This window comes from Pipra filicauda, unplaced genomic scaffold (assembly GCF_003945595.2).
Source record: "Pipra filicauda isolate LSUMZ 115617 unplaced genomic scaffold, ASM394559v2 scaffold34_size3990699_pilon, whole genome shotgun sequence".
Classification (NCBI taxonomy): Eukaryota; Metazoa; Chordata; class Aves; order Passeriformes; family Pipridae; genus Pipra; species Pipra filicauda.
This window is the reverse complement of record NW_024104476.1, coordinates 1,639,567-1,666,042: the sequence shown is the minus strand read 5'-3', so window position 1 is coordinate 1,666,042 and position 26,476 is coordinate 1,639,567. Positions and strand designations below refer to the sequence as shown.

Below are 26,476 nucleotides of genomic sequence, written 5' to 3'. Positions count from 1 at the left end.
AGTCTTTCAGCTAATGAAATACTGCTTTACTGGCCCCTTGCAACATGTAAGAGGTCCTAAGTTAAAAAGGGTTTTCAAAGAGCTCTAGTGCAAATCTCCACATATAAAGAAAGAGAGGGAGAACCAGCTCAGTTACTGTAGATAACAATAAGTACTATTAAAGAAACCAGACAAAATTCAAAGCTATAGACCCTATGAAATCTGTTTAAATGTTTTAGAAAATTCCTAAAAACAAAAATTGAGAATTTTAATTACAATTGATTCTTGACCATGTGGGTTTCATAAACAATTAAGAGTCATTTCCAGTGTATAAAAGTTGGGTAGTTTATAACCCTGTACACACTACTAATACCCAAACTTATTTTTTTAGTCATCTCTACAATTCAGAAAAACATAATGTACCATCACAGTGACTCATGATTGCATATTTGTAGTTTAATTATAAAAACATTGTCTCACAGTGGAGGGACTGAAGTAATTTATTTTAGTGAACATGCTTTCTGCATTTGTCATATTCTTCTCAACTTATTAAAGATGAGCACACGTACCAAATCACACTATCCTAGTCTGAATGAAAGCACAGGCCTAAAGAGATGGAGACATCCCTTGGTGCATGGTTTTAGAGTGTGTTATAGGAGTGTAAGTAGAAGTGTAGTCACACTTAGCTCTTCCACCAACTCAAATTTTCCAAGAATGCCATAGCACAGGATACAACTTGCAGGACACAACTAACAGGAATTAAAAGTAAATGCATCTCTAATTCTTGGGTCAGACCATACTGTGGTCCCAGGTAGTTTGCAAATTAGATGCACTAGATTCAGATGAAGCAATGTTTACTTCTCCCCGAGAGCTGAAAGAAGTCACAGTCTCTGACTCTTATGCATAACTTTTCACTGAGACATTCCCAGCTGTGATTAAAAATAAGCCAATATTAAGATACTTTCTGATATTCCCAGAATCAATTTCAGATGCAGCATCTCATAGGTAAAGCAAAATAAACACAGACTGTGGTAGAGATTTTAAAAAATATTTTCCTGCTATGAACTTAAGTTTATTTTTAGCAAGTCACACATCTTCACAGGTAGACCTGTTCTGCATCTATGTAAATATTAAATCACACTGAATACTGTTTTTCAAAACCAACTGGAATTGTTCTATTTTTTACGGAACATGAGAAGTGTTTAATGATTATTTCTATATTAATTATTTTAATTTAAAATAATCTTACTCAAGCTCCTCCAACAGAAGTTTGTATTTGCATAATTTTCCAAGTGCTGAGTTAGGGCTGCAATTCCACAAATACAGGTTTCATGAGACTTTTCCTTGTTTGGTTTATAGCTCTCTTGCCTTTTGCATGCTCCTAGGTTCAGTGAGGAGCTGGCTGCCTAGTCACATTTCTGCAGTCACTGTGCTGAAAGTACTAACTTCATCTCCTTATTTCTGGTCTTCAGGAACCTATTAACTTGTGCTGACTGTTGACAGCTCATTTTAAACGAGTAAGACATTTAACTTTAAAACACACTTTTCTTCAAAATTTAAAGGATGAAAGGTAGTCAGTTCTACCATGCAGAACTCAAAACAAACCCTAAGTTTTGCAGCTTAATATTTTTTGCAAAAACTTAGTTTTAATAAAATAGTTCGCCAAAACTGATGACTCTGGGTTTGAACTACCTAGGTGTGCATATTGTTGTCTTTCTTTAGTAGAAATAACTACAAAATTATTTTCTTAACACCTGTTATTAAGAGAGTGCTGCAAATCAGAACGAGCAATCTTTGCATGGATGTATTGCTGGAGAGGGTTGATTTTTATTCTGACCAGATGACAGCATCCTACAGGTTTACCATGATTCTATCCCATGTAAAGTGGGAACAGCTGTTCTGCTGCACTGCACTTCTTTCCTTCAGTGTTACTAAAGAATATACAATAGTTGGTTCTCTTCTGTATTCCCAAAATGGACTGTCTTGAAATGTTAGACTGAAATATCTGAATTAATTTAAGACAGTTTCAGAGACAGCACAGCATTTCAAAGGTAGGTTGCTCTCACAGCCTAGTGATATTCTCAGGTCAGCAAACAGAACTTTTGAACTCCTCTAGTGAGACAGTACTTGTAAGAAAATGATACACTGTAATCCCTCTGATTTTGAGATGTGTGAGCCATGCACTGGATCTGAACCGTATGCCAGCTGCTGACAGGCGGCACTCATGTTAAGTGTAGCATAAAGAGAAGCCTGGTAATCCAGCAGCTTTGGCCTTTCCAGAACCCCCTTTGGGAGAAACTAAAGTGGCAACAAGTGAACTGAATAATTTTGAACCTTGACAACAGTAACAAAGCACAATGCTTTTGCACTACTGATGAAGCTCAAATCGCCAGGTATAAATGCACTCAAGTATCAGTGATTTTTATACTAATGGAATGAAATTGCAAAGCTGTATCACCTAAGTCCACACTTGTTTTTCAAACTGATACAGCTGGTGGCTGTTACCACCTACCCTCCTGCCCCTTCAAACTCCTCTGCTCAAGTGGCTCTACAGAGCAAGCCTTGCACTCGCTTGCATCAGCATTTTTAAGCAGCTGATCTTTGCATTAAATCATCAACAAGCGTGAACAAAAGTTACGTTCTGCCAACTCTGTTGTGATGGTAGTGGCTTCTGGCAGAGTGACGGTAACTTCTTAAGCAGTTTTAGGCAGGTGCCTGCTCTTTGGAGGTGCCTGCATAGAACGCTGCAGTTGGCGTTATACCCTACGTTTTTGCACTAAGTAAATAAAACAACTAATCACATTGCTATGACATTTATAATATCAGAATTTTGCAAATTATGGTATAGTTTTATGAGAGTTACTGGTTCTTTCCATCAGGATGTTAAAAACGAACACAGAAGACCCGTGTCAAGAAATTCAGTGCTGCTTCTTACATTGTATAGGCTGTCTAAAAAAAAGGAGCCCGGTATGGACCATAACTACTGATACTACCATTTCTTTCCAAGTTCAACACTGCTTGCAAGTAATGTGCTTCCTACCTTTCTCAATTTCACATATTTAAAAGAAAAACAATGCGAAAAACTCAAGCACTACTGCTTTCCTTAAATTATACTCTACTTGGCACTATAATTTTCCTTCAAATACTGTAAACTAGTATGTTAAACTGAAACCATTAATCATTAAGGCAGGAAACATTATAACACTTTCCTTCCATCACCCTCAAGATACCTAGGCAGTGGACAGAAACTAACTTTTGAACACAGACAAGTGAATCCACAGATCAAAGCAAAGGAGATCTCTCTCCCAAGGAAAAAAACTTTAGCTGTTCTGGAAAAATGAACTCACTGGCACTCTTTTCACTCCCAGAAGAGTAGTGGGTGGCACAGGAATAGGAGAGAGAGTTAAGAAACACAGAAGGGCAGTTATGAGACCACAAAAAAATAAATTGAGGAAGGTAAAGACTAAAAAAAGATTGGAATGAGAAACAAAAACAGAGAGAAAGAGACTGCTCAAAATGTAAATACAGTGAAAAATGTCAAATGACAATTACAACAAACATATATTTTGAATCAAGGTAAGAGAACAAGAGTACAAACAAGGAAAAAGGATGTTTTACTATTACTATAAATACCCCACCCCCATGTACTTTACTGAAAATAATTTCAAGACCCAAAAGAGGTATTTTCTAGCTTTCAGATGAATGGAGTACTATTAGCTCACAATATTTCAGCTTTCAGCTGTTTGTGCTAGTTTGGCTGGGGTAGAGTTCATTTTGTTCACAGTGTCTAGTATGGGTCTGGGTATTGGATTTGCGCTGAACACAGTGTTGATAGTATAGTGATGTTTTGTTATTGCTGAGCAGGACTTACACAGAGCTAAGGCCTTTTCTGCTCTTCATACTGTCAGCTGGCGAGGAAGCATGGAAGTCTGGAGAGGAGACACAGCTAGGGCAGGTGACCCAAACTGACCAAAGGGATATTCCAGCCCATATGACATCACGATCAGTACATAAAGCTGGGAAGAAAAAGGAGGGGGGGAATTTTTGGAGTGATGGTGTCTGTCTTCCCAAGTAACCATCATATGTGATGGGGCCTGGCTCTCCTGGGGATGGCTGAACACTTGCCTGCCCATAGGAAGCAGTGAATTACTTCTTAGTTTTTCTTCGCTTGTGTGTGGCTTTTGCTTTTCCTATTTAACTGACTGTATCTTAACCCATGACTTTTCCAGCTTTTACCATTTTGATCCTCTCCCCAATCCTGCCGGTGGGGGAGTGAGCGGCTGCATGATGGTTGGGGTTAAATCACGACAACAATGCAGGTAATGTTTTATTGTTGTTCTCGCACAGAGAAAAAATGTCCCCAATGCTAAGCAAGTAAAACTGATGAAAATATGCTTAAAAAATATCATACAACCTCAGACTGTACACTTCCGTTAACTTTGACTAGCCCTTTGAACTTGTGTATTACAGGTACTGGGGGATGAAAAAATTGGCTTTAACCTCTTCAGAATAACAAGAAAGTTGCGGGTCCTCCACAGACCAAAGAATTAATAGTTTGTATTTTTTTTGGCGTAGGCCTACAGCATAAAATCAGAACAGAACTTTTACAGATATTTCTAACATAATACTTTTTGAGATACTCTATTTGAATGTTATAAGCTTAGTTTTACCCCAAAAAAATCACCGCAGAAATTATAAGAAACTAATAGTTTCACTTTGTATGGGATTTCCAGGTTAAAAAAAACCCCACAGACATTAGTTTTTGAAAAGCCAACAACATAACCTAATCTTGGTGAAGACTAATGTGGTATTGTATACTTCCATTGTTCAAGATAGTACAAAGCATTTTTTTTCTCTTGAAAGACTATTTAATTGTAAGTAACCTTCTAAGACACGGAAAAATCAACTTAACTATGAAAAAGCTCACCTCATTAAAAGATAAGCTGTGGGAAAATTAGTGAAGATTAGTTCTCATAATATCAGAATTAGAAATATGTAAAACTGTGATGTAAAACTGTGATGACTTACTTTTTAAATCAATAAATATTTTTCTACTAAAAATTCAGTTATTTTATGTTGATATTGTGTAACATACATAAATAGTATACTAACACTACATCCTTGACCTCTTCACAAAAAGGTTAAGTAGTTTAATGCAAGCATATGGTACTTTAAATAGACAACTGCTCCTGGTAGAGCAGTATGGAAGAATGCAAATTCCAGATGTTGTTCCAGACAGTGCACCAGTATAGAAAAACTTTACATAGCATTTACTACACGGGACACGGGAACCACCATATCAGAATGATTCATCCAGCCTAGCATTCTGTCTCTGGCAATAGCCTGTACAACATCTGATGCTCTGAAGTCAGTCAGCAAATCACCTCCCCAAGTTAACACAAGCAGTCAACCAGTATTGTATCACCATAGCACACAGCTGAAGAGAGGGAAAGGAGAGGAGAACATTTCTAGCACAAAAATACTCAGATTTTCATAACATTCAGCTTCTCTGGACACTCTCTATTTTATCCCTCCCTCTCCCCATTCAGAATATGTCCAGATCCTTACTGTTTAAACATGTCATTCAATGAGATGAAGTTGGGGTGCTTGAAAAGGTGTGTCAATAAGCAGAAAGCTTAACTAAGGCTAATAAAGATTTAGATGATTATTTCTTCATTCTTCACTAGATTTGCTGGCAATAAAAAAAATGTAAGATTTCCAGACAGTAAATCTAACACTAGATATCCCTTGAGTAAAGCATGGATCATCTCTGAATTTAAGTCAAACAGTAGTCAAGGCTCAGATGCCTAGTCCAAATAAACTCAGACATGGAGGAATTAACAAAAATAAACACACAAAACCCCCCACTCTAAATGCTCTGAGTTTCTCATGCATGCTGAACAGCTAGAAGCAATAAATACACAACTTGAGGAGAAGAACAATTCGTTAATATGAATTACTGACTGAAGCAGTGGGGTAGGGGTTAGCATTTACATATCAAGCAAGGTCTGACCACATTCTAGCAGTACAGGGGTGAAAGTGGGGAGAAAACTGGGGGGGGGGAAGGAAGATTTACAGCAGAAGGGTTTTTCTTCCTCTCTTCCTTTAAAAGTTAGTGGCAGTACTAAAACCCAAACAAATGCTTATTTTTTTGCCAAATAGAAAAGAAACCCCTCTTTCCAATGTGTTTCTAATATAGACCTCTGGCACTCATTTACCCTTTGTAAAAATCAAGTAAGTATTTTGTCAATTTTTTAAAAAGGTAAATCAATGGCCTTAGCAGGAGAGACCTAATACAGTGCCAGTTTTTCCAGACTAGTGGAGGAACGTTGGCTCAAGTCTGGATGGGAGGAGGGGAGCAAACATGGCTTTAATCCATCTTTGTGCTTCACTGGCATAAATTACATCAGCATTTTTTCTGTCGTTCCTTAAGCTAGCATCAGCATGTGAAAGAGACTGCAGCTTAGTTTTCAGGGGTTTACTGTGTTTGTCACAGTTAAGCTTCTGCAACTGAATCTGCAGACTGGTGCTAATCTTAAGGAAGCCATATTTCATAATCCTAAATCTGAGGTATTATAGCAAAGAAAAAACCCAGCATTTAAAAAGATTTATATAAAGCTAGGTTTATAAAAGAAATGCAACCAATATTTTTAGGTGTTTATCCTGAAGAATTTCACCATGAAAAGTTCGATAGTATATGCTGCATTAAATAGGAAATCCTGGTAACAAATTGTGAAAGACATTATCAAATTTAAATGGAGTGGATACTAACAGTGTGAATCATGATTTAGTTCTTCACAGCAATGAAATATTGCAATATAAAACCAGTCTGGCTGACTGCAACATTAACCTGATTCTGAAATTGCTATTTCCATTAAAAAAGATGCAAGCCCAAATCAATTCTAGCCTATACTCAAAAACACAAATTGAAGAGTGGTGCCTTGATCCTTTTTTTAGACTTAAATCTCTCTCTATTACAAAGCCTTTTACTGTGAGAACACAAAATAAGTGAAATATTATGTGTTTCCACTTCTAACTGTGCCAGATTTCTCACTGAAACCAACCCTAAATATTCTGAGAGAAGTTTTCCTTTTATTATTAACAAAAACATTTTTACAAGAAGATACAAAGCATAAGTATTGATGCAGGACAGAGAGTACCTTCACTGAATATATAGATTTATTTTTTGTTTGTTCTGGAGAAAAATATAACTATCTCTACAAACTGGGTAAAAAACTGTACACTCAAATTGCAATTAATGTCCTGGCAGAAAGAGCTTAGCATTAGCACCCAATGTTGCCACAATATTTAAGTGGCCTCAGCAGCAGTTTTCAAAAATTCTGAACTGGGAACAGATTGGAGTATCTGACATATACAAATCAGGCTGCACTTTATATGTTTATCATTGAACTTCAGTGAGATTTTTGTTCACGGAAACAATAAATTAATAAAACCAGACCATTTCCCTTTAGTTTCTGCTATAATGAGGTGATCTGATCCATGTAAAGCATCACTGTGCAAATCAAAATAATATTTTGTGACCAAGAAGAAGATATCTTTAAAAGATTTCATGGAGGCAACGATTTTAAACAGTGTATATCAGTAAATAATGCCAGTAAATTCACTTAAATAGGTTTTAATCCTCACTATCTTAACTGAGGTTTATCACAAGTAACTTAGAGGACAGTGGTCTTGATAACATTAGTAATTACACAACATGCACATGAAACAATCCATTAAGCAAGACTTGAAATGCCTTTTTGTTTGAGATGGAAGATCTTTGCTGTCACACAATTTTCACAACAACCTTTCCACTGTAAGTTGAAGGGTATTTTCAGGCATTGACTTATTCACTTCGCTTTTAAAGAAATGTCCGTTTTCCCTACACCTCAAATTAGCCAACTTTTAGAATAGTTCAGACTCAACAAAGGTAACTAACCATATGAATTTTAAACTGAAAAACTATGTGAAAAACCATCACCTTATTCCGAATTCCCATTTTACTCATTCCTTCTTGTCCCACAGTATACCTGAAAGCTGAATGGATTTATGTTATTTCAAATAAAGAGTAAGTTTCAGAGTCTAGACATACTTCCAAAATTACTTAAGTGACTTATTTATATTTGTCGCTTAGTTACAGCACTCCACAGGGAAGAAAGAAGTTGATCTCTTCTAAAGATTAAGAAGCTTTGTATTTCACATCCTTACATTTCACCCAGGAAACACTGCAGTAGTTCAATTATGAGGCACTGGCATCATGTGCTATTAATTATATGAACTATGTAGGATGCTGGCAGCCACAGCCAAATTCTAAATAGCTGCAGAGTGCCTTCCTGAGAGCAGATAGAGGCCAGTGATGAGATCTGAATGCCGAAAAAGAAATCCTAAACTTCTAGCCAGGTGCAGAATGAAGAAAAATTACCGGGCTACACTGTAACACAAACCCTAAAATCAAGTGGAGGTCTACTTGCAGCCCTGATGTGTGACTTGATGGGATTAATAACAGACCAAATCCCTCTACTGAGGATGATATAGACTTTGGCTTATTCCCTGGTGGCAACAATAATTTAAATGCACTTCACATAATCATGTTCATCTGGTAAGAACAGCTTTCACATGCTAATATTTCAGTTTCTATACTGAATACTGAAGGTCCAGCAGAATGAATTGGGCATCTTCCATGAAGTCCATGGAAGTTCATGGAATAACATAAAACCATGCTTCTCAGAAATCAGATTACCACCATGGAAATACTTTTCAAGCAGGAACAGAATATTGCCCCAATGCGATGTTCTTATCATAAAATGGCGTGGGTTGGAAAGGACTTTTAAAGGTCATCTAGTCCAACACCATGTCATGGGCAGTTACATCTTCAACTAGATCAGGTTGCTCAGAGTCCCGTCCAACCTGACCTTTCCAGGGATGGGTCACCTGCCACCTCTCTGGGTGACCTGTTCCAGTGCCTCTACCCTCTGAGTAAAGATTTTTTTCCTAGCATGTAATCTAAATCTCTCCTCTTTTAATTAAAATCATTCCACCTCATCTGCCCATGTAAAAAGTCACTCTCCCTATTTTTATTTTTAATTCCCCTTTAATTTACTTAAATAATTACCACAATAAGGTTGCTCCAGAGCCTTTTCTTCTCCATCCTGAACAACTCCTCAGCCTTTCCTCACAGAAGAGGTATTCCACTCTCCTAATCATTTTTGTGTTCCTTCTCTGGACCAGCTCAAAAGGGTCCAAATCCTTCCTGTGCTGAGGAATCCAGAGCTGGATGCAGTACTCCATGTGGGGTCTCACGAGATCAGAGTAGAATCACCTCCCTCAACCTGCTAGCCATGTTTCTTTAGATACAGCTCAGGATGCCATTGGCTTTGTGGGCTGTAAGTGCACACTGTTCACTCACGTCCAGCTTTTCATCCACAGGAACCCCCAAGTCCTTCTCAGCAGGGCTGCTTTCAGTGAGTTCTTCTCCCAGTCTAGGTGAAGAGTCTCTACTTGTGTTTGGGATTGCACCAATCCAAGTGCAGCACTATACACCTGGACTTGTTGAACTCCATGAGATTCCCACATGGGCCTACTTCTCAGGCTTGTCCAGGTCCCACTAGACAGCATCCTGTCCTTCTGTGGGGTGAACTGCACTGCTCAGCTTCATGTTGTCTGCAAACTTGCTGAGGGTGCACTTGATTGCACTGTCTGTGTCATTGATAAAGATATTAAAGAGTACCAGTCCCAAGAAGAGAATCAATGGGCAGACACATCTTTTCAATCAATCCACAAAAAAATCCCACCATGATTTGCTAGCCTATGTGTCTTCCATGTCTTATCATGCCTGGGCTTCGCGAACGAAGATTAAGGAAGGCTCTATCCACATTTATTACAGGCACACTGGTGGCTAATGAGGCCAATATGAGATAGACATATCCGATTGCAACCCATGTCTTATAAGGAACTGTAAACTTGGCTGGTTTCATGTACAATGTACATGAAAGGTATGGAGTGCTGGTCCTTTTGAGTTGTCAGTTACTTGATAATGACAATTAAGCTTTAAATTTAAGAACAGTACTGGAGTTGATTCCTGAACCTTTTTGTGCATTTTATCTGTGAGATTCCACAAGCAATTGGGACCCTTCATAGATATATGCTGAATTGACTTGGCAAGCAGGTGAGCTTTCAAGAAGGAAAGTGGTGGTGGCTTCTTTACTACAGAAAATTCCATCAACTTAAAAGCTGTCATAGCAATAGATATACTTCAGTATGTCAATAAATCTTGCAGTTGCAGAAAGCCTCCATTTGTTTTCAAAGATCAGCGAGAGAAGAATGTAAGAAAGTCCAGAATTCTGTTTAAGGACATGATAGGTGGATTTTTATAGCAGAGAATCTGTTCCTTCCAAAAAGACCAGTATTCCATCTGGAAAAGTGTAGATAAATATCTCTTACATTTCATAAGCATATAAGGTTGGTAAAAATTCAGCTGGAGAGCCCTGTTTTTAGGAGTAGATAGCCACGTTGTAATGTCAAAGTGAAAAGTTTAATGTAGTAAGGGTTGGTTAGTTCACTTCCACTTAAGATTTTACTGGAGAAGAATACAATTATAGAACTGTACAGAATGTATAATATGAAGGTTTGAATTGGAGTATTTAGAATTCATGTGATTTTGACAAACAAGAGTAGAAGTCTGAAAAATAGGATACAATTCAGAAAGTGCAGTGGCTGAATTCCAATAAGAGCAGTCAACAGCACGGGTACAGGACAGAGCTAGGTCAGGCAACCATTCAATAGGGAAGAACTTGTGGCTTAGGAAGGATTGGAAACCAGGCATGAAAGAAACAATGACAAATGAAATAATCTTTCCACTCAACACTGACAAAGGCTTAGCTGAGTGCTGTATCTAGTCTCAGATTTCACACTTTGAAAGAAGCACTCAGAACTCGCAGAATTACTTGATGGAAGGATGTTTCAGAGTACTAAGTATCACTCTTATCCTATTTGAAGAGATTTTGCATGGATTAATTAAAGCAGTCAATCTTTGTATGTAATTGATTGCATCAGAATTTTTTTCTCTGATTGCTGGATTCTCTCTATGGAAAATATTTTGTCATGTTCATAGGATCTGCATCATTAGTTTCATTATCTGCAGTTACTGCAACACTTTCTGAACTGAAATTTGGATTTGACTACAGCTGTAACTACTGGATATCATCATCAGAACCACGAAGAGTCACTACAACCTGAACAGGTGTCACATGCATGCAACTATATGTGTACAGCAGTCTAAGTCCTAAGAAAATGAATAGCAGCAGTGTTCTGCACATAGCAGACATTTAGGCACTTTTCAGAAGCATTCTACTTTTCAAGCAAGAAAAAAAGAAATATGACTCTCTTGTAAACAATGTGTATGGTGTTTGATAATTATTACCAGATTTTGCTGTCTAAGAACACGTCTGAGGAAGTGTTGTGAAGAGGACTGAAGAGAAATGCATAATACTAAGTTTTAATGTGAAATACCAGAATCTTTGCTGAGACATTCTATTGCAACCTCTATTGCTATTTGAGAATTATTATATATATGTCTGCAGCAATCAAAATCTAATTTCCCCTACAGAATTTCAAAGTATCATAATAAACATGGTATCTGCTCACGAAAAGGGTACTTGTAAGAAAAAAATGTCTGCAAACTAGTAGACAGACATATTTTTACAGCATCTGGGTACCTTAGAAAGACATGCTTGATCTGAGTTCTTCCAGGTATTTTTTTCCCTGTGGCTCCATATTGAGAACTATTGCTTATCCTTTTCTTTTAATGATTTGTCAGATGTCTTCAGTACTATTTGATCATTAGTTGTTCTTTATTTGCTTACAGTCCAAATAAGGAAGAGTCAGATCATTACTTCATTCTTCACTTTCTCAAAGGCTGTATAGAGTGCTGCAGACGTAGATGGAGATTATCTGGCAGAACTCAGTCACTCATTGTTAGCTTAAAATCTTAGCCAAGAAGACTTTTCCCCAAAATCTAGCTGAGATCCATCACAGTGGCAATGAAGTGTCATCTGTTTAGAGACTAATATGAAAACCAGATATGTCAAAGCGGAAGGCCCAGAGGGAATTGTGTCAATGTTCAAGAGGCATTTGGACAATGACCTTAATAAAATGCTTTAATTTGTTCAGCCCTGTGTTGGCCAGGCAGTTGGACCAGATGACTGTTGTAGGTTCCTTCCAACTGAAATAATTAATCTATAATTCTTGGAGAACTTAGAAGCAGCTCAGAAGAATCCCAAAATATCAGTGAAATCCAAGGATCTCAAAATTTATATTCTATGTTTTCCCTCATCCTCAAAGAGTCTGAGATAGAAAAAGACATAATGAGGGAAGAAAACATAGTCTGAAGAAACAATCAAATAATTTAAAGTCATCTGAGATACAGAAATACTGGTTGTCTTAAAACACTTGTCAAGAACTTTGTTAAAGTTGCTATTTTAGCTGCAGTTTTGCTGTAGCTGTGATGGTTTATGCATACAACTAAGGAAAAAGTTGTAGGCAGAGACAGCCTATTTTGTTGGACCAGCTGTAATGTTTGCCTTACAAATAGAAATGACCTATCCTTACAAAACATTTTTGTTATGATTTTTTTTCTTTTTTCCAGTCAATTCATGCAGATATTTTTTGTAAGCATCTAACAGCTCTCAGCCTAGGACTTCAGGATCACAATTCAAATCATAGTGATTTTTATCCCCTTGCTTACCTAAGGTGGGTGGTTTGGATGAAAGATGAACATGAGACAACAGGGTACAAAAGTTGCTTCCTTGATTGGGAAGTTTGAGGTAATAACTTCTGCAGTGCTTTACTGATTTCAGTGCTACTCCACTTCCTTGGGGTCACCCCGTACTTCAGATGAGCCAGTTCATCTCATCCATCATTTAAAAATACTTATCAGCCTTAACACAGAGTTCTAGAAGAAAAAGCTGTATGTATTCTATTCTCGCACCTTATTTTCAGAATGCTAAACCAACCAATTTTAGCCAACTCCTGATGCAGCAGTTATCTTTGTATTTGGTCTTTTCTGCTACTCAAATTTATGCTTACCAGGGAGACTATGTTAATGCAGTAGGATTTTCATTGGCAAACACAGAAATCCAAATCAAAAAATCTCACCATCCTTCGTCATTATCCATATCAGGTTCAGAAAGCTCATTTTCAGGAGTTTCTTCAATTGCCTGGGATAATTTTGATTTAAATCGGTCCAATAGTGCCAGTGTCTGAAATTAAACACATGGTTTTAGAGAAGTTGTATATTGTTCTATACGACATCTTTATTATTTTGAGAAATAGTACAATAAGATGGAAAAGTGATCTTTCCTATAAATTCAAAAGAAACACTTTAGACAGGCAAGTGAGAGAGTGAGAGGCGGTGGGGGACATGGGAACAAGATTGCCTGGAGAGCACATGATGTGAGTGGGTAAACAATGCTGAGGCATCAAGAGCAAGCAGGGAGTGGGCCCATCAGGTATGAAAGAGCACTTCTCTGGCCATCCAGTGAATTGAAAATGCCTATTTAAAGAACAAAAATTTGTGTCTATTTACAGAATAAAACAGCTGATTAACACTGCTGACAATGAATTTTACTGTCTGAACCTGCTCTATCGTCTTGTAAAGCAATCAGCTGTATAAATTACAGCTTTGAAGACCCAGTTTACTTGATATTTACACACTTTACATTGGTATTTTAAATCATGTATGGACATTGAAACAATTCAAAGCTTTTAACTCAAATAAAATGAACCACCTTAACCAATTCAGCAGATACAGGTCCTTATGCAGCATACATAAAGCTCATACTGATTTAAATTTGCTATTTTATTCTCAAGCTGATACTGCCCAGTCTTTCAGTTACAATGATGTCATCAAATCTCAGATGACACCTGAAGATCATACCACAGCTCTTGTTTCTGATCATCTGAAATGAGATTTTGATCATACAAGAATTGTATGCCTGAGCCTTGCAATGGGAGAGGAGGGCTCTTCAAAAAAAGGGCAGAGCATACAAATAATTTGTATACCCCATAGCTTATCTTTTGCTGATATCTGAGACATTCCTGGAAACAACAGCATCAGGGAATAAGTGCTGAATTTATGTGGCAGGCTACATTTGATTTGTAGGTGATAGGTTGGCAACCTATGTTGTAAAACACCTCTATGGCTGTGTAGTTTTGTTTGGTCAAGTTTTTCAAATTTAAAAGAATAAAAACTAAACGAGAATAGAAAACAGAAATAGGAAATACCAGAAGTGTTCACTGGAATCAAATTTCCTTCTGGGAGCAATCTTAACTTGAAGAGTTTCCTGGGTTTTGAATTCTTTCAAAAACATATTTTAGCACTGCCAAATACAGATTTGAGGGATTTTTTGCATTTATTTTCTTTATTTTCTGTCTAATCTTCTGTTTAAGATGGAAGAGAGGAAAGTTTTGAAGATATTGGGGCTTGCAAATCATTCTAGTTCTATAGCTTTCCATACTATTGCAAACTAACACTGCACTTGCAACACCTGAGACAGCAAATCTCTGCCTAAGCCACCAGGAGAAAAGAAACTAATCCTTTTAACATGAAATTGTAACCAACAAAAGCCACATTCCTTTTGTCTTGTCTAATTTTCTCTGATGTCAGCATTCCTGTGAATAGAGCAGGTGACAGAAATAATTTTGAAATCTTAGTAGTCATTTTTGTAGTGAGTGACTAGATGCTATAGTGTGGATCAAATAACATTATAACTCGACCCTTGTAGAATTAGAAGGCTCGGACTTCCAATATCTAGCAATTTAAGAAAACATACCCTTCCCCCTCTTCCTTAACTGTTGCATAGAAGATGGAAAATGGTATTGTCCTGTAGGATCAATTACAAGGGGCAAAAGACTAGAAGAGGCAGCCCACAAGTGAAGCAGATGATGATAAACTTGATTAATTATTGTTGAATAGTTTCCAGTAGGGTTATGTAAATAAAAATTAAGATCTATTAAAATATACATCCCTGTCATCTCGTTTTCCTGTGATGTTCAGGACAGGGCTGATATAAATTCATTAGACATGGTTTTATGTCCCTTGATCCACATTGCCAACAGAGCTTCAGTATTCTTTGATTAAAGACAATAGGATTTTGAATGTACAAAGTTTCCATAAACTACTTAGTTTAGAGCTAAATCAGCTTGCTGCATGTATCAAGTTTTGCCAAACACCGCTTTGAAGTTACTAAGCCTCAATTTTCAATCTCTTCTCGATTCAACATTTGAATAAGAACATCTTTGTAGCTAAACTGACATGCACTTACAAACCAATGTATTTGATGTGCTGCATAGATTTTAAGTTGAAGGAAATTTCCACTTCATAGGAAGTTTCATATATTTAATACTTTCAAACTTTCCTATCTCAGAAAAAAATAAATGTTTTTGTAAAGCAAACTTTACACTGCTCATATTTGCACACTAAAGTCTACAGAAATCCTAACTAATTTTTAAACATAATTTTCATTATATCTCATAAAGCATTCTCTTCTTACAGTAGACTAATGAACTATTCCTGTTCATTGCATGACACCAAGGAGTACTCTTTAAAACATAATTTAAAATGTTAAAAACCCCAACTAGAAGAGATGCCAAGTATGCAAACTTCTGTCCCAGTGTTATCTTACGGCAAGTTGCAGAGCCAAGGAAAGCACTGTGTAGAAATGCAAATTCTCACAAATGTAATCAAGGATACCACTTCATGGCTAGCATTTCCTTTTGGAAGATTTTAGTGACTAAACTGGGAGCAGCTTCAAATACACATTGACACTTCACTTATCTTTCTACTCGGGTAGTTAAAATATTTAATTTTACAAATAAAAAGATTCTTAGAAAGGTAAATTAAAAACAGATTTTAAAACTTTATTTTTACACAAATGAAGAGATAAACATATTCAGAACCTTCTCTGTATTTTTTTTGCCCAGGCTATCAAACTATTACCTGATCTTCACGAGAAACTCCTTTCTTTGGCTGCTGCTTTCGCTTGTCTTCATATTTTCTCTTCTCCTGAAGGTATTCTTCAACAACACTGTTTGGAGCAGGTTCCTCCTCTGAATAAGGAAACACATTTGGTTAAACAAATTAAATTTGGTTTAATGATTTAGTACCTTTTTGGAGATAATTTTTGACTTCTGAAATACCAAGAAAAACACTTCCATAAAACACTTCAGTTGTATTGCTTTCTCAGCAGCAGAATGATTTGCTACTTGCTGAAATGAAAAACACAACACTGTACTGGGCAGACAAGTAAAGAAATTTTTGTTTCAATTTTATTTTACTATGGAGCCAGGGAAAGCAGGATAACAGAAATAAAATCTCTGATGAAAACTGCTGAAATTCCTTTAACAAGCTGACCTTCATTCCTGAAGATCTTTCTTGGAGTAGATGAACTGTTACATGTACTAATATTTTGTGACTATTTGTTACACAGTAGACAAATATAGCCTATAGAAAAGTTCACAGTTTTCCTGTTTTGTAGGCTGAAGTAGTCACAAACCAAAACCTTGATCTTGCAAAAGGGAAAAAACCCCAGTAACATTTAAACTTTAAACAGAGTCCATTTTGTCAGTCAGAAAAAAAACCCCATTAGTAACAAATTAATATCTAGACTAGTCAACAGCTACTCTCTTTTGTCTTTTTTTTTAACACTGTCTTCTCTTGCAGAATATTCACTGCCATGACAAATTAATAATTTAACAGGACAAAAACTGAATTGGGAAAATGAACAACACCATCCTTTCACATTTTCTTCCTCTTGAATAGCATCAGGACATTTCACATATTGATTTAGTATTCTTGAACATTATGTACATGTATTTACAGAAGTGTTATTCCTGATAACAAGCAGAAGAATAAAGCCTCCAGATGTCCACTACAAATCATGAATAGAAAACATTTTTAGAGAAATTGTTTCAACAAATTTCAGCCTGATGCACTGCAAATCTAAATCAAACTTCGTATCAGGTTTTTTTTAGATGATTGCTTACCGCTATACAGAAAAAAGCTCCTGATCCCAAACTAATTTTCTCTCTTGACTGAGGTATTCTATGAAGTTTATGAACATGGCTCTTCATAATAAAAGGAAATAAATTTGTAATGTATCTACATTTAAAATATTTTTATATTTCTGCAAATATATTATTTCCTTTTTATCCTAATTTCTATGTTGCATTTAAACAGCATTTAAACCTTGCTACATCATATTTAAAAGGTGTCAGAAAAAAAAAGAAACATACAGAATACAATTCACGGCTGGTTTATTTGCTGTTTTCCAGTTGATACTTTGCGTATAATGAAGAACAGTGGATTACAGGTACCAGCAAGAAAGAAAAAGCCATCTTCTAGAATGACCAAAATAGATAAATGCATACAAACACACATTTAGGGATGATTAAACAGCTGGATGAATGAAATCAAATCTGCCATAAAATTTCATGCAGCATTATATCAGATGAACTGAGAAGAACAGAAGTACAGCGTAAAACTATCAATCATAGTGGTTCAGCTCCATCTTTTCCCCTATTAGTCAATCTCTTCTACTAATAAAAAATCCCATTCTTAATTCAAGACCAACCCCTTGTGAAGACAATACACTTTTTTTGCATAAATGCATGTATCCATACTTGTTGACTGTGTGGAAACAACATACTGTCTTGTTTTACTAACATTTAGCCTCTAGATAATTAATTTGAACTACAAAACCATCTGCTTCTTTATAGAAAACAACCTTTCAGGTGACATTTACAAAAAGGGGTGCTTTGAAGGGAATAACAGTACCCTACGATTAATAGAATTGCCCACCTCTGACAATCAAAAGAACTGAGAAGAGTGTTCTTGAATATGCATGAAAATGGCTACAAACATTTAAACCTGCAATCCACACTTTGATATACATATGCTGAATTTAAGAAAATGGGATCCCTAGTCATATAGGTCTTTTGACTAAGATTTACTCTAGTGCAGCTCAAATACAATTCTCATACAAAAAGGGTGAAATTCCTTTGCAGTTGTGTGTTTGTGTATTTTTATCCCACTCATATGTGTGTTAATACAAATAATTAAAATTTCAGTTAAAGCCTTCTCTTGAGATTATTGTTTCTTCGGTCTTTGCTTGTCAAGAGTTTTTCTAATCCTCAACTTCATTCTCTCTGTCTCCTAGGAAAGCCTTTTCATAAGACAGACAAAAGATAATCAGATCCACTTGAACTAACTTCAGCATGAGTCAATCAAAAGAGCCATGCACTTGTATGCATCATATTTCTGCATCTTTCATTAAAATGGCCTAAAGACATTGTATTTCTCCATGAGGTCTTACAACCTATTACTCCATATCAAAAGCAAGCAATTATACAGGAAGGATTTTCAAAAGCCCCTAAGTCAATGGGTTTCTTACACATTTTAAAACTTGAAAACTCCAATAATTTCAAACCCACTATGTACTTTTTAATATAAATTATATATTCAATTTTTGACAGGCATAAAAAGTTCGTGTTGAAAAAAAATTATTTTGTGTCTGAATGAACTGTGGTAATTAGCAAGCAAAAGAAAATGTCCAGAGGAGACTCTTGTTAATGGGAAGAACCCTTTTTAAATGTAAAACCAGATTGCTGCCTACTACTTCATATCTCCCAGTCGGCTTCCCAGATCCCCTCCAAATCTTTTGCAGTAGAGTTAAAAAAAGAGAAACTACACCAATGTATGATGGACTTGACAGTCATATGAAGCTTGACAAATTTAGGTCCAGTTTGCTGATTCAGCAGAAGTATAAGGATCATGACTTTGGTAATAATCTCCTTAACCAAAAAGGATTTTTTGGACAAAAATTAACAAAACATGACATGGATACACAGAAGTGAAATAACAATTAAATTAAATTTAGGTATTGCAAGGTGCAGAAGATGACAGTTTAAGTTACAGGGATTTTGCACACTTGTGCCCTGAAGCATTTCATCACAGTGTAATCTCTCCTTTAGTTTGAACAAGTTGCTGTGTACATTCTATCAGTAAGGAAGGTGAGGAAAAAGAAAAAAAAAGAAAAAGATAACCTTCCTTATCGAAAATACATTTCATCCTACTTTCAACAGAATTTGTAAGTCTATTACTATTTATCTTAGCTAGCTTGAGTTACTACCAAGAGACTCCTCATCTTACTGTGACAAAGACTTTATTATTTAAGTAATTTATTTTCTTTCAGATAGATTCTTCTATCCTGAAATTATTCCTTTAGGGAGGAACACATGCAAACCCAATGGTGTAATCTAACATAAGACTTTGGTTTTAGGACATGGTTTACAATGATAGCCTGAAACTAAGGAGGAGATTCTGAGGTCTTTAAACCAGAAAGGAAGAGACTGATTTTTAAAAAAAATACAGAAGAGCTTATTTTGCTCTCACTTAAATTAGGAACAGTTCAAATTATGTCAGTCTATAACTACAAAACTGCAGAAATATAACAAAGGCAGAACTTGATCCAAAGGCATTGAACTGAAATGATGTTTAGGGATGGCTTAGGGATGGATCAATCCCTAATATGAAGTGAAGCAGAAAAGAAAGCTTGATAGTTTTAACCTAATTCCTAAAGCACCTGCTAAATTTAACAGCATAACAAACACTCAACAGAAGTTGCATCAGATAGGCTCTATTTTGGAAACTGCAATTTTATCTTCCACCTTATAGAAACCAAGAAATATGAATTCTAGTTCAGTTGCCTGAAAAGCATAATCACTGCTTATGCTCATACACATATTGCCCTCAATGACTGAGATCCATTTCTGTCATTGCAGGTGGGGTAACTTTGCCTTAGCAAGTCCACCAACTGTGTCACAGATAAGGTACAATTTTACACAAATGTATGACAGTGTGCATAAAATTTTCCACAGTACGAACCTTTTTTTGACAAACCAAAATTACTTGTAATTAGAATCTGTTATAAAATCTACATTTTTTTTCCTTTTTAAGAAAGAGATAATGAAGCTGCTTATAAAGCATTTGTTGGAAAAAGAAGGAGTTTGGTTTGCCGAAAGTATTATCAGAAACAGACTAATCTTCTGAAGGGTAGAAACAATACATACTGTCACAGAGAAAATACATGCTGATTTTGAAGGTTTAATGTCACTAGGAGAAGAGTAAGAGCCTATAGTGCTGACAATGACCAGTGAAAGAATTTTAGTTTATGTTTTTTCTTGATGAAAAGAAAGCATGAAGATTTTTACACAGACCTTACATTACAAAACATTCCTTATATGCTGGACTGCACAAAAATAATCCCATTACCTCTTGTAATGCACTTTGCATATGTAATCATGAGTTCATGCAGAACCAACGGAAGATAATGAGAGTGTACAAAGATATCTATAATGAAAGGCGTCCCAGTTTATTTAGCAAGGTTTGTGTATGTTTTAAGTGTGATGGACCCATAAATTTTCTTCAGTATCTCAAATGCATTCTTTAGTAACTTTGATGACACATTTCATATGATAAAAGACCTACTGGACAGAAATTTCAAGAAATGTATGGCATAGCTAGATTAAATACCAAAGGGAAAAAACAAAAACCTGTAAAAACCTTAAAAACTCCTTGTTTGGAGTGGCAGAAGTTATGATGAAGGTTTCAGTGAATTAAAATAAGAGGCCTAAACCAGATTCCTGTATTTGTGCATTATATTCCACTTTCAGCTCATCAATATTCAGTTTATATTGCATTCTTCTGGAATTATGGAGGTATGTAGTACTGACATAAAAAATCTTCATGAGACTGAAATCTTGAAAACAGAAGCTGTGTTTGTTCCAAATCAAACAAATCTCTTATGAATTACACAAGAAATTCTGATATCCTTTAATATTTCAGGAATTAAAATGGAATTCCTATCAGAAGTGACAAATGGAGAACTTAAAGCCACTTTCTATAATTAACAGTCAAGACAATAACACACTTCTTCTAGAATTCAGGAAAAAATTTTCTTACAGCTTTATATACTATGTATATGACTATACAATATAATTTTATGCTTGAAAGAATTTATAACATACTCTCCCATATATTTTTGTTCAGAACTAGTTCTACTTGTGGTTTTCTTTGCACCTTCAAGAAATGTTCAGTTACTGTTGCTATAGCTCTGGCTGATCCTGAAGAGACACAGTTTGCCAAGAAGTAAGGTAAGAGTCAGGAAATATTTAGCAACTGTGAACAACTGAATAGATTGGCTTACAGAATGAGCTTCCAGGGTTGGACTGATTACTGGATTTTCAGTTTTCTACAGTGAAAAAGTAACAGTTCTAGAACAAACTTACTAGTTCATTTAGCCAACATAAATAATAAAACCTTAGAAGTAATTCCTAGAGCTTCAAAACACTTATTGGAAAGAGCAGAGCAGATCTGTAAAATAGTATGAACTGCAAGTTTCTAGAAAATATTTTCTGAACTTTGGTAGCTTTTATGTACACAGTCCTAGTCTAAAATGCAGTTAATTTTTGAATGTCAGCAGATTTTGAGTACATGCTTAAGATTACTACTAAAATCAAAGCAGGCTTACAGTGAGATTTTGTCCTCTTCTGCAGACAGAAAGACATGAGGAAAAAAGCATTCACTTTAGCAAGGAAGAAACTGAATAGGGAATGCTCAGTATTATTTAATGAAATTAAAAGAAAAAAAATTGTAAATAGTGGAAGAAAACAAAGTTTTGCAAAAGTGACACGTCCAAGATGGATACTTTGATACAATGCAGTTATACTGGATCGACTAAAAAAAAATCTTCATACTTAATGCATTTATGCTGCGAAGTTCCCAAACCACCTAAATTTGAAAGCTGTTGTGTTCACAATGTTCTCAAGGGTGCAAAATTTTGTTAAAAGTTTCAGACTTCAAGAAGGCATTTTTCTGTGTAAGACAGAGCTTAAATCTTTGAGTGCTCCTGACAGTACCCAAATGTAATAATAAAACAGAAATAAAACATAATCTTACATTGGCATCCTCACTTGATTTTGAGAATTTTCTTAACACTTAAATCATTTGCTTACCATATCACAATTAAACACGAAACAGAAAATACTGCATGCCTCAGTAGAACTTTTACACTTGAATGTCGGTTTTTACATTGGTTGTTAGGTTTCTCTGCTCAGACTATTTTGTATCTTTTCTGTTTTTCCATGTGTGACAATTTCATAATCCACAGAATATCAGACCATTTACAAAAATATTCTAACATGAAAAACTAAAGTATTACTTCATAAATACTCCTACTACTTTAAACCAACATATAGTTAAAACAACTGGGCAGACGTTATTCGTCTAAAGCAGATTTCACTGAAGTATATTCACAGGTTTACACTACAGAACTTTGAAAAGTGTATCTTTTTCAAATATTTGACCAAGTACTTCAAAATGCTGAAGTAATTCAGCACTCAAATTGTAGTGTTTGATGTAATTTCTGGCATCACTACAACGAATGTCATATAAAAGAAAAACATCTTATTTAAAGTTGACAGCAGTCTGGCATAGTCAATAATAACTATTCACAAATTGGAAGGCTGGTTATAATCTAACATACATGGAGGGATTTATTTTTTTTCTCTGACCTCTTGAAACAATGTAAACACTTAAATTTTCACTCCTTAGTCTTTCTTAATTACTCTAATCTCTGAATACAGAAATATATTAGGTAGGCATACTATGTCACATGAACAATTTGAAGAAGTGATACTAAATGTGATGCCAATACTAATACAGATCTGACAGTGAACTTAAAATAGATGTGTCACGCTGCCACCAGTTCATCAGAATCCTCCAGAATTAAACTCAATCCTGCATCAAGTCCAGTATGACCTAAGCCTTATTCTCACAGTTCTGTAGTCTTCAGTGAATTTCTCCCACTCTGGTTGCAAGTCTTGGCTTAGACGCAATGTTTTTTAATCAAGCACAGAATCATAATAATGTGGTTACATAGCCTCTGAACTAGCATTTTTTCCTAATGCAGCCAGCTAAAAGCATAGGCAGACATACTGCAAGTGTCTGCACCATCTGCACAGACTCACCTGATACAGCATGACACAACTCACTCTCCATTCCACATTGCCCAAGAGTACAGGCAGAGAACAATGGAAAGACCTCCTGCTACATACACATTAATTTCCTGATAGCAGTATGTTTTAAATATATGCAATTTCTTATATGTAAACTAATGTGGAATAGGTAAACTATTATACTTTTAGCAGACTTCCTCCATGTCGATAGTTTTATGGCATTGAAGAATATTCAGGCCAATAAATACAAAATGATTAAGTGAGATATACTAAATGCTTTTAACTCAGGGGCAAAATTAATTACTTGGTACAAAACTTCTACCGTTGTTAGAGTTCATTGTATTCAAGATAAATTGTTTCTAAAGTCTATTCTATTATTCTTCAGTTGTAAATTCTGTTTCATAGTAAAGGCATGCTTCATTCCTTTCACTTAACCTCTTTAAATACTTAAGATTCCACCCTTCCATCCCACTCCCTACATAAATTACACATATCTTCAAGTATCTCCTAATAAATTAGTTCGCATAGTCTTCTGCTAGTTTTGGGTGGCTTTGTTAATTTTTATCCAATTCATCCATTTCATGAGTTCATTATCTTTTTTTGGTGGTACAATACTTAGAACTGAGTGCAATAATACAACTGCACTTTTACAGTTAAGGCATTTGTAGCAAGAATCTTGCAGCAAGAATTCGTAACAAGTGACAGCCATATCGTGAAGAAAATTCATGTTCAGTTTGTTTTCTAGTACAAACCTGAAACAGCTTTCACTATATTTTTATTGATCATTTTATCCTTCACCACTTGCATCTCATTTAATGTCTTTTTAATTTTGCCTTAAATTTTAGAACATGTTTATTTTTAGAATTTTTAGTTAGGTTCTCTGATAACTAGTTGAATAGGTTCTTTCCTGCCATCTATCTTTCTCAACAGGTACTGGAACAGACTCCTTCCTATAATGAAAAGGAAAACCAAGATAATTCAAGATTATTTTCAGCATTAGCCATTACCTACAGATTTTCAACAGGTTTATCTCCTACTTGCTGTTTATTTCAAAGAAAGTATAAACCCCCCGGCAACCCGAGTATATAAGGGCTTTGCTTGAATAAGAGGTAGCCTTGCAAACTGGACCATAGTACTAACTATGAGTATTGCCCAAGTATTACTTTAGTGTGTCACTGTGAAGGTGGTTTTCTTTAAATTACAAAGTCCTCTAACTTAACCCACCTGGAATGGAGATAAGGTTTAAGCAATAGTGTAAGAACTGGTATATATGGTACTATTCAAGATAATTTATCATATATGTACATAAGGACTACTCTTTACCTCCTCTATACTTCTATTCGCAGTTCTTTTTTCATATGGCCAGTGACACCAATCATTATCTTGCCAGTGATTGTGCAGGATTCCTAGAATTTTTTCAGAGTCACCAATTTGTAACATTTGGTGCCAGATTTCATGTACAGCTTGCAACTTGAGTGTTTAAAAAACGCTCTCTTCTGTTTCTTCAGTTCAGCTAATAAAGGGTGTTACATCCACATGGACTAAAATGTGCACCTTACAGACTATCATAAATGTAACATTTATGCACATTTAGAAAGAAAAAGAGTATAAAATCTTCCTGACAATGAAGTGGGCAGCTGAAGATCCCATTTTGCTAAGGTTTAGGTAATATATGGTAATGATTTTCTAAATTTGAGTTCCACTGCTGTCCCAAAATACATAAAAGTTTGAAGTCAGCACCTTTGAGTTCAAAGTTAATCATCTGCATTTAAGTACCCTTCCAAGTCAGAATGTCAAGAATACTTTCCAAGTCAGAAGTCACAGCACAGATGTAATAAAGGACATTCGGAAGGAGAAATACTACCTCATTTGAAAGAATGAATGCTACCTGTACATTATTCTTATATACTGACATCATTACATTACTACTATTCTTAAGGAAAGAAAAGAATCTACATTTCAAGAACAGAATGCCCACATTTAGCCACATAAAACACAAAACTAAAAAAACTTCTAAGACTGCAATGTTAACTGGAGATCTATACGAAACCCTTACCTTCTTTCTCTTTGGGTTTTAAAGCTCTTTCTTCTTTTTTCTGCTTTGCTTCCAGCAGTTCACGTTTCAGCTGTCGCACTTCTTTCCGTAGCTCCTCACTGCAAAGAGAAATATTTATATGAATATAATCTTCTGAGAATGTACAGCAACTCAGAAGAAATGGAATCAAAGTTAATGGGCATTAGATTTTTTATATAAACAAATGGAAGGTATTGACTCACTAATGCTAAGAACATAGCTTAAAAATCAATTAGGAGGTAAGAAAGTTCATATTTTCATTAGAAGAGACAACAGAAGAACATTAACAGATGTCTTATTTTAAGACCCCACAAGAAATTAAGAAATATGTCAAAGAAATGAATAATAAAATGAGGAATCCCTATCTGAAATTTGCTTTAAACATTTTAATATTTAACCATGAGAACCACACAAGGAGAATTTGAAACAGAGGTATTGCCAAATAAATATTATATATGTTATAAAACTCTGTTTACTGAAGTAATAAATCTTAGCATCCTGGATTGGAGAAGCAATGTAGTGTTAAGTGACAAAGACATGAAATGTATGTAATCATATACTACTAGAAATGAAAATTAATTTCATGTTACAAATTTTACAAAAATCTCAAGTGATAACACCAGAAAGAAGAAAATAAAATTTGCAAGTCACTGTGCCAATATCAAATGAAATATTTGTCTTCACAGAATTGTAAGGGATCTCTGCAAGATAAGCCAGTCCAACTTCCTTGTTCAAAGCATGGTCAAACAGAGTAGATTGCTGAGAGCACTGGCTGTTAAGGTTTTGAATATCCAGAAATGGAGACTCCATGTCTCCAGGCAACTCCTTCTTGTCTTTACTCAATGCAAAAAAAGCTCTTCTGTAAATTCAATTTAAACTGAATTTCAGCTCATACCTATTTGTGCCCATCTAATGGTTATCCTATGTAAAAGAATTGATAACTCCTTCAAATTTTCTGGTGTTAGAATATATATTTTGCACTTTTTTTAAAAATTTTATTTTCAATTAAGGTCTGGTTGATTTAGTATTCACCACAGTCACTGAACAGCAGAAATTATTACAATGCAGGAACACGACATGCAAACATGTCCCTGCAGTTGTTTTATGTACCTCAATTCTCATCTGTAATATTTACAACATAACAGCCTTTTTTAAGGAAAGACTTGGAACTGGGGGGTGATGACCCCTCTTTCATTTCATTTTCATTTGTATGTACGCGCAAATACAGAGTCTGTGAAAAGCACTAGCAAAAGAAGACTGTCACTGTAAATTTATTCAAACAGTCAACCACAGCAGTAGGTCTTCATTTTCAACAGAATGGCGGAAGCTACACTAAGCTACATTAACAGTTTT

The 26,476-nt window shown here is 35.5% G+C and overlaps 1 protein-coding gene across 2 annotated transcripts in view; it reads right to left on the bottom strand.

Annotated features, from left to right (window-relative positions):
• Window positions 1-26,476, bottom strand: part of CWC27 (CWC27 spliceosome associated cyclophilin) — a 102,122-nt gene that overhangs the window by 1,994 nt on the left and 73,652 nt on the right. Inside the window, exons 11-13 of one of the 2 annotated variants that reach the window (XM_027732336.2) lie at window positions 25,106-25,203; window positions 15,974-16,083; window positions 13,132-13,235 (exon numbers count right to left, since the gene is read on the bottom strand). In XM_027732336.2, coding sequence (XP_027588137.1) covers window positions 13,132-13,235; window positions 15,974-16,083; window positions 25,106-25,203 — 312 coding nt within the window. Of the gene's footprint in view, window positions 1-13,131; window positions 13,236-15,973; window positions 16,084-17,272; window positions 24,000-25,105; window positions 25,204-26,476 lie in introns of those variants that run through there. The other variant, XM_027732337.2, reaches the window with a different exon arrangement.